Below are 9,786 nucleotides of genomic sequence, written 5' to 3' on the forward strand. Positions count from 1 at the left end.
TATATAATATTACTCAATTCTTCATTTCACCTCAAGTATTCGTCTCGGATCCTCGATACTCGCACATAGATAAAACACTTGGACACTTTATTATAGTTCAAAATCATAGAAAATTTCATAAAATAACTGAGTTAGACATTCGGATACATACCCATTTGGATATGGACTATGGATGCATGAATCTAATTAACAGACAGTACTCCCTCCGTCCCTTTATTAGAAAAGCCTATTTCTAATACTGCGTATTTATTACTCACGTAATTAAGAGAAATAAGCTTCTAATTTAAGGACAGAGTAGTTTTTTGATTTATATTTATAAAGTTATAATGGAACTTACTTTATGATACAAATCTACCAAACATATTCAGAAATGAAAAAAAATTACTGCCTCTGTTACTATATTTTCTTAACAATTATGGAGAACTATTACACGAGAATTGAGGAGAGAGAGTAAATAAAGATTGGAAAATTGGGTTCCATGCAGCAAAAAGCATGCATGAAAATAGGGTCCACTAATGACAAGTGATTATTTAAGGTAAAGAGAATAGGGCCTAAACGAGGTGGTTGACTGGTTGTACATGGTCAAAGAGGATAAATTAATACAAATATCAATACCAAAAAAGAATGAAGTAGAAGTATAAAGAATCAACAATGTTAAAAAACATAAAGAACAAATAAGAATGGAGGTAACATTTTTTTTTTTTTTTTTTTTTGACAGGAACATACTTTTTTAGTTTTTTATAGAATGAAGTAAAATTATAAAGAATCGACTATGAAAAAAAAAACCCAAACAAAAAAAACAGAGAATGACAATTGAATTATTTATCAATACCAAAAAACAATGAAATGGAAGCATAGAATAATTTTAATCAAAGTTCGTTAGTTCGTTTACGAAACGCGAGAATGACAATTGAAGCCAGACTTTCACCCTTAAGTACCTAAGTTAATTACTGAATGAACTCTAGTATCAGTGCAAATAATCAAGAGAATTATTTATTTACTTTCACATTATTTCAATTTTTTCTAAAATAACCCAAAGCTCAATTCTCCCAAGTATGAAATCAACTTAAGCATACGTAGCAAAACAAGATTACTGAAATAAGTAAATAGATACTTCTAACAAAGGTAGTACGGCAAGTATTACTTTACGGACTAAGCTAAGCTTGGTCTAGTGGTAAGATTGTCACCTTCCAATATTGAAGTTGGGGGTTCAATCCCTACTAGAGACACTTTGAGGGTGGGGATCCCTTATCCTTCCCCCTCACTCTCAAAATGTCTGACCTGCAAATATCAGACCAAAAAAATCGTGAGAGTTGAGGTTCGATCAGGGTCTTTAAAAAAAAAATCAACTACTTTACGGTACTGATACAAATTTGACCAACAAATCTCATCTATGAGGCATTAGCCTTTCAACCAGCCAAAGAACGAGGGAGCACAATACTCATTCGTCTAATTCAGTAATTGTGAGCATAAAAGAACAGTTAAAACTCCATGGTGAACTACTTCATCTATTCTTCCTAAACAATAGGCCACTTAAAACTAAGACTTGATCCATGGCCAAGGCCATAACTTCGACCAGCCTAAATCTAGAGGCTATATATTCCAATTTAAAAGACTCATTTCATTCCATACCATGCCAACAGATCCAAGATGATTTTGCTATGCAAAAAGTTATCAGAAACATAAGGGGGCCAAGAAGATATTCAAAGAAATAAGATTGCCATTAATAAGAGAGGCTAGCAAAAAGATATTCAAAGAAATAAGATTGCCATTAATGGTAAGCAACAAAAGTCGATTTTCGTACTCATATTAATACATTGATAACCCGCATATACTAGGGAGTGGTATATACCCCAAAAAAAGAGCTACTAATGATGAAACAAAGCCTTATTGAAAATGACAAAAGAAGCGACTTGAAAAGTAACAAAGCAATCAAAATTTGATCACCACTGCAAAAGTAAATGACAGAAACCAAAAATGAAATGCAGATTTTAGTAGATAGAGTAATTCTCACTGACACTAGGCCTGAATTTCCGATAAATGGCAAGAGCAATTGGAATGAGACCAGCATATGCAAGAGCTACATGATCGGAGCTGCTTGTCCTCACTGTGATCTGCCCACTCTGTTTGTTGTTCAAGGCAACACGAACAGCCATCTTTGAACCCCGCCCAACAGAAATCTGGGACTGAAGGTTTCCTCCTATTGCCAGGTCTCCTCTCCATTTCATCAGTGACAGCACAAATGAGGACTGATCTTGGCCAATTGGATAATCTTCTTCTCTGAGACGTATTTCCAAATTAGCTCCATAAGCAGCATCTTTCTGAGAACGAACCGTACCTGTGCTCCCCACCAAAACAAGCCTCTTGCCCAAAGCAATTTGATCTTCAAGTTTTACCCCAGTGGCAACATTCTCCCCCAAAAATGTAACAGATACTCCAGCTGCTGTCTTGTTCTTCTTCAAGTTTTTAAATTTGCTTTCCCCTCTCACGATGTAGGCAAGTTGCTTGCCAATGGTTTGAATATCAAAGCCAACTAAGCTAGAACCATTTTCTCCATGCTTCGCTGAAACTGCAGAATCTAAGTGAATATTAAAGTCTTTCTTATCCTTAGTCACCTGCACAGTAACTGCAGCAGGGAAGCGTCCTGCAATCCCAAGATTTTGCTCAACATTGACACCATCATACCCACAGTCATGGTCCCAACCATGGGTGTCCAAAACTGGCCGGGCCAAGAATTGCGAAGTAGGCTCCAAGAATCGATATCGATAAGCTGGAGTGTCACTGTCAAAAGAAGGTGGCAAAACCATGTCAGGTAAAGGAACTGGTACAGCAGCTGGAGCTCCATTCTCACCATCATAATCTTCTGGCATCTCACTGTATTCATCCACACTTGGTTTGCCATTTTTCTTCATATCCCTCATTCTTTTGAGCTCCTCTCTCAACTGCTTTCTCTGAAGAAGCTTCACTCGGTAGTCATATTCTTCAAAGTATGCCTTCTTCTGCTCTCTACTAAGCTTAGCAATCTGAGTTTTCCTCAAAGGCTTAAATGGTGGGAGCTGATCATACTCATCTTCTTCCTGATCAGAATCGGATAAGTCGTCCAAGTCAACATCAGAATCACCATTATCACCACCCTGATCAGCTGAAAGTTTGGGGTGGGTACGAGGTTGCAACAATGAACTTAACAAGTATGGGAGAGGAGGCGAACGGGTACGGAAATTGAAAAACTTCCGGTGATCTACAGGATCTTGAGGCTTTGAGGTCAGACTAGCGTCAGCCAAAATTTTTAGAGAGTAGCACAGCAACATTAACTGTGGTCTCCAGGCCTGGCCATTAGGAAGTACCTTTAGCCCATCCCGATTTTTACGACATGCAGGGTGGTTCTCCACAAGGGAAACAGGGTTCATCATGCCTAGATTCATAAAACGCAAATCACCAACGGCTTGACCAATAGACTGCTGTATAACATGACTACGCTGTCCCACAAACACTTCATAGCCAATTGAAGTGCCAGTTGGACCATCTGGGGGAGCACAAGCAGCATGAGTGAGTGTGAGAATGGTACTCCGCCAGATGGAAGAACCAAGAGAGTTGGAGATTGTTCTCAACATGGGTAGATCATTTAGATCTCTTGTCTGTGAATCCAGTCGATCTACATAAAGTGTGAGATCTGGAGGATATCTCTTGGTGAACTTCTTGACTGAAGCTAAGACTTTACGGTTGAAAGCCTGCTCCAATGCAGAAGGTTTAAGACCAGGTGCATCAATGACCCTGATCTTGACTCCGTCCACTACTCCACTAACCTCATTAACAGAAGTGGTTTCAGGTTCAAATGCATTAATTTTAACCTTCTCTTCACCAAATATAGAATTGATGGTGGCACTCTTGCCAACACCACTTTTCCCAAGAACCAACAGGTTCAAGGAAAAGTCTAAATCATCTTTCCCCTCAGCCTCAAGCTGCATAGCTGTCTGTTTTGCATTATCAAGACTGAAGGATGGAACTGTCGTCCTTCCTGCAAGAATTGCTAGTTTATAAAGAACTTGTGATGATACAGATTGGTCAACTGTCTGGCCAATTCTTTGAACAAGCCTTAAAAATTTCACCCTCAAGTCCTGTATCTTCTGCAGCTTCTTCTTGTCTTCATCACTTAGACTCTCCTCGGATGGAGCAGCAGCACTAGGCGGAGCAAAGATGCTGGAATTGCTTGAATTAGACGCAGGTCTCACAGAACGGAGTGATGTTCCCAAACCAGCAGGACGCTCAACAGAGAAAAGGCGAGATCCATCCTGAGATGTTATAGTGATTGGACCAGTATCTGAACCAGAACTAGTTGCCGCTTTCAAAAGAGCAGCTAATGCAGCAGAATCAATCAACTCTCTACCCTCCCCTTCCTCGTCAGATTCAGCTTCTTCCTCAGAGTCTGTGACAACCTGTCCATCAATCATCTCTGAACGATCTCCAGAAGCCAACTCCTCCATAAAATTTCTGGAAGAGATTTCACTCTTAAAGAACAGAGGTTCACCTTCACCATCAGAGCCTTCATCATATTCCTCTTGGGGTATGTAAAATCTCTCCTCAGCTTCATCTCCCTTATCCGGGATCAAAGTTTCAATTTTATCATCAATCTTATCAGATGCATCATCATCTACATCATCATGCTGAACCTTCTCTTGATCCCCACCAGAAACAGATTGCATTCCACCAGTAGACTCATGCTGCTTGGATTCAGCAGCTTCAGCATTAATCTCTACTGATGCAGGTGTTTCTGCTTCATTTGCAAGGGCCTTTTTGTCAGAATTATCAACAATCTGCAAAGGAAAACCTAATTAAGCATATAATAATGTCATTAATAGCTAGTTCAACATGATTATAATAATAAAAAAAAAAGTGCTCACCTCAGATGAATTTGCATGATTATCATTGGCCAATGTCGCGTTTTCACCAGCAGGTGCTTCTACTTCCTTAACTTCCGCTTTCATCTCTGTTCCGGCTGCTCCAGGGTCCTCCCTAACAGCAACTCCAGATTTCACGGGTTCTATACCAACAGTATCCTCATCAACAACCAAGTCTCCTTCATCTGTAACCTTTGCCTCATCAGTTTTCATGGATTTAGAATCCATTTTAGCAGGTTCTTCTCCAACAGAATCTTCCTCTGTTGAAGCAGGTTCTTCAACAGCAGAATTGGCAACCTTTGTTTCTGCAGTGTCCGAGTCACTCCTTTCCTTGATGTCTGTTTCTGTTCCCACGTCAGAATCCCCCACAACAGCTACTCCAGATCTTACAGCCTCAACAACATCAACATTCACCGCATCAACAACAGCATCTCCTTCATCAGTAACCTTGGCCTCACCAGTTTCTACAGATTTAGAGTCTATTTCATCGGGTAATTCTGCAGCAGTACCTTCAATTGTCGAAGAAGATTCTTCAACAACAGTATTTTCACCCACTGTTCCCGGACTCCCTGAATCTTTCCCTTCCACTGTCGAAAGAAATTCTTCAACAACAGCATTTTCATCTGTTCCTGAATCCCCTGATTCTTTCTCTTCCTTTACCTCCCCAACAATAGCAGCTCCAGACCTAACAGCTTCACCAGCATCAACATTTATTGAGTCCACTACAGAAACCCCCTCTTCAGTTAGCTTGACACCACTATCTTCAACAGATGCAGAATCCGCTAAAGCAGGTTCTTCGACTACAGAGGTCTCCTCTTCCCCTACTTCAACCTTAGCATCCACCTCCTTTTCAGTATCCCCAGCAACAGTGTCCACAGATTCGACTTTCGAATCCTGCTTATTATCATCTTCAACCCCAACAACAGCAACTCCTGACCTTACAGCTTCAACAGCATCCACTTTTATGGAATCCACAACAGAATCTTCTTCATTAACTGGCTCACCATCACGAGACTCGGAAGCATTTTCCTCCACTTTAGACCCCATATCATCACCAATATCCTTAGTCTCCAAAGACTCAAGCTCACTCTTTTCTTGAGTGCCCTGATCACCCAATTCTTCTTTCGCCTCCTCAAACGACTCGTCCTCCTCCTCTTCCTCACCCAAAACCCTAACTCTAGGCGCCTTTTCAGCACCATAAGACCTACCCATTCCATCCCCAACTACACCAACATCCTCCTCTTCACTATCAACCTCAATTTCATCATCGTCATCATCATCCGAAACCTTCGCAACAGGCAAACCCGCCTTCGGTGCCCTAACACCAGGCGAACCTAATGCTGACCCAGATGCAGGGGCATCAGTTTCATCAACCTCAATCAATTTCTCTAGGGTTTGATTATCTGGGCCATCAATAGGAGTCTCAAACTCCTCCTCACCATTCACATAACTTCCATTATTACCACCACTACTGGCAAAACTACTACTTATACTACTATCACTGCTTCCATTACTACTACTAGTAATCGAATTCTTATTAGTTTCATCAATTTTATTCATTTTTTCAGGAGAATTATTGTTTTCAACAACTAATTCATCATCAAATTCATCATCATCATCATCATGAGAAGGGACAGCACGAATACCTGAAGGTTGTCGAGAAAGAAGCGACGTCGTATCCGCTTGAGGCTCCGACTCCATTGATGCAAGCTTGAATTTGTTGGTTCCTTCAATACAATGATTGAAGGAACGTAAAAATAATTTGGGGGTTTAGGGTTTAATGATAATTTAGGGGTTTTGGGTGGATTGAATTAAGAGAGAGAAAGTGAGAAGAGAGGAGAGAGAAAGATGGCAGATAAAATGGTGTAAAACTAACAGAAAGATAAGGTAAGGTAAATAAGGCCATAAGGGGATTAAGCTAGCAGCACTTATACGAAAGGTTTTGGGCCTTCATTTGTGTATAAAGATTGTAAACTAGACACCAAAACACATCTCGAAAATACTCTCTCCGTCTCATATTTAATTCTAGGGTCATCGTGTAACTTAACAATTAAAATGAGAAAATAGAAGTTAATATCTTATATTAACAAACTTGTTTTTATCAAGGGTAATTTTGTAAATTTAGCAGCCACACTAAGGGTAATTTTGTAAATTTAGCCGTCACACCCCCTTTTTCTCCCCTCTATTATCGCTGCACAACCAATAGTACCACCCATCACACCACCGCAAGACCATTAGCTTCACCAGCCGACCACCGCATGACCATTAGCACAACCATTATTCGACTGTCATACCACTGTGAGCACCACCAACACGAGCGAATCCCTTTCCCTAAGGAGTTAGTATGGGTCCACTTTACATAATTTGCTACTAGGGTGTCTTTTATTCAATTGGCCGGTTTAGAGCCGCGAAGGTGGTCGATCGTGGGCATGGCCATGGCAGGGAAGGAGAGAGAAGGAAATAGTGGCCATGGGAGACTGGGAGTGGAGGAGATAGAAGGAAATAATGTCCATGTGAGGAGAGGAGAGAGAAAATTTGGTGATATAAATATGTTTTGTTAATATATGATATTATCTGGCCATTAAAAATATGCAAATGCAGATTGAATCGCTAATATGGGACATTTAGTCCATGAGATGATGGATATCGATGTTTGTAATTCCTTCCTCTTAAATTAACTAGGTATTCCCTACATGAGGAAGGTATTCTAATGTTTATTTTTCTTACCTTTTTAAAAAAGAAATTAAAAAGGGATGCAAATGAGTCGAGTCATGTATCATTGGTTCGAAAGAAATGCATAAATCCAAGTTGAACATTTATTATCATACTATGTTCATTCCACTCGTGTGATAACAAGCTCAAGACTCAAATTTAGGTCAAGCTCATGTGTGGTTAAACTTGGTTTGTTTGGTAACTGCTGGGTTGAGCTTAACTAGTGAATATTTTATTTTAAAATCGAGTCTACCCTGTAATTCATAATAAGTTTTGCATTATCATAGATTTGTTCTTTTTTTCTTTCTATTTTGAACCAAGCACTTAACAAAACGAACATTGTGCTTTAGAGAGAATATGTTCTATTTCTAAGAATGTTTACATAATTTTAGGGCTTATTTTACTCTCTCTCTCTCTTTCTAAATGCTTTATTGGTTGAATAAAGGAAAGTAAAAAATCACAGGAAGTCCTATTTCACATGTAGTAGCATTTCTTATAAAAGGCATATATAGTTTTGTTTGGTTGACCATGAAAAGCTTAAACCTTACCTATGAATTTCTATGTACCTATTTAAACCATAACATAAGTAAAATTAAATCTTCTAATTGCAACATATGTGGGCGTTTCTTAGTTAGTTACTTAAGTGTCAATTAGGCAAGATGTGCAACATTCTAAGGCAAGGGAAGGGCCCAAAATTTTTATGAAAAATAAATATGAAATTTATTATTAAAACAACTTAAACATATGCACTTCATAAAGGTTTGGTTTTCTCTCTTTTCCTTTAATCTTTAAAAGTATATAGCATAACTTCAATGTTTGTTTCAATGAATTGTTCTCTTAAATAAACCCTCACTAATAGTTTTATAAAACTAAAGGGAGGGGAGATTTGATTGCTTTCCACTTTTCTTGCTAAGCTATTTCCTGCATTTATGGTTGATTGAGATCCGAAAACTAAAAACAAATAAACAAACAATACTAAACTCTACATAGAGCACTGATTAAACCCTACATAGAGGGACAGACTATAAAGACATAGAGGGACAGACTATAAAGAATTTGGGGCTTACTATCGATAAAAATCGATGGTAGCCCCTAAGATTTACTTTGGTGGCTAGGTTTGAAGAGAGAGAATATAGAAAATTTTAGGGTTTTTGTTTTTTCTTTAGCAACTTATCTTGTATTTGTATGTACTTAATGGAGATAGTGTATCATTTCTTAACAAGAGTGACGGTTGATATTTAGTATGGTTTTCTCCGACTTACTAAAAACTGCAAATTAATGGATTTATGTGCAGAAGTGATAAGGTATTGCATTGAGCTCATTATCATTCGATAGCCTTGATTTTTATTTTTTGGTTTCTAGTGTTGGATTACTCTCTACAAAATTACGATTAAAAAAAAAAAAAAAAAAAACTCCATAAGACTATGGCGTGTGGAATTGTAGTCCTCTAATCCCTCATCTTATCCCCTTATTTCGATACATAGTTGATTCACAAGTTGCAAGAACTTCGCAAATTGCAATCGTGAGTTCGTGACCTTCTTTTGTTTGTGTGTGCATCTCTAGAAAAATCTACACTATCTCTATTGCGCTAAACAAATTCCAAACCCATGTAACAAATTAAACTACGTACACGAGTAGTTTTCGTGTATGTTCACGGATGTCGAGTAAAATTTGTTATATACACTCAGTACACCCGGGGTCATTTGCTCATTTAATTAACAAAGATCAAATAATATTTAAACTAATTTATTGATTGAATGAGCAAATGACTCGGGTGTATGGTACCCCCGGGTGTACATATTAGGCTTTTGGCTATGGAGAGACTTATGTTAATATTTTTCAATCTTTAAAACCGAGCTGAGATTATATGTGCGTTTTGTTACTATGTTGTGTCTCATCACTATTCTAATGGCGAAAACAAATCTCACATATTATAATTATAATTTGAGGGCTTTCTCTCCAAGATAGTTTAAATGATTAATTGATGATGGGTTGATGCCTATCTAGTGATAATCATTTCTAAGAGAGCTTGAATTTTACATTAAAACATGCTAATAGCCTTTTTTTTAAAAAAAAAATAAATAATGAAACATGCTAATAGTCTTGCAATGGCACGGAAATCACTCTAAATTAAAGTTGTGCAAGCAATGTTAAGAATACAAGAAGAAATGACGAGGAA

General features: G+C 38.2%; 1 protein-coding gene across 1 annotated transcript; it reads right to left on the bottom strand.

The window, feature by feature from the left end:
• Positions 1 to 1,750: 1,750 nt before the first annotated feature.
• Positions 1,751 to 6,781, bottom strand: LOC145570401 (translocase of chloroplast 159, chloroplastic-like). Its single transcript, XM_081629468.1, has 2 exons — positions 4,899 to 6,781; positions 1,751 to 4,811 (listed from the first exon to the last, which is right to left on the bottom strand). Exons 1-2 carry the CDS (start codon positions 6,594 to 6,596, stop codon positions 1,992 to 1,994), a joined length of 4,518 nt encoding a protein of 1,505 aa, XP_081485594.1. The 5' UTR covers positions 6,597 to 6,781; the 3' UTR covers positions 1,751 to 1,991.
• Between the last annotated feature and the right edge of the window lie 3,005 nt (positions 6,782 to 9,786).

Source organism: Chenopodium album, chromosome 12 (assembly GCF_948465745.1).
Source record: "Chenopodium album chromosome 12, dcCheAlbu1.1, whole genome shotgun sequence".
In the NCBI taxonomy this organism is placed as follows: domain Eukaryota; kingdom Viridiplantae; phylum Streptophyta; class Magnoliopsida; order Caryophyllales; family Amaranthaceae; genus Chenopodium; species Chenopodium album.

Coding starts and splice junctions, on each gene's coding strand:
- LOC145570401 (XM_081629468.1), bottom strand. CDS start 6,596: ATGGAGTCGGAGCCTCAAGCGGATACGACGTCGCTTCTTTCTCGACAA. Junction 4,812..4,898: donor ATCATGCAAATTCATCTGAG/GTGAGCACTTTT, acceptor TTTCCTTTGCAG/ATTGTTGATAATTCTGACAA.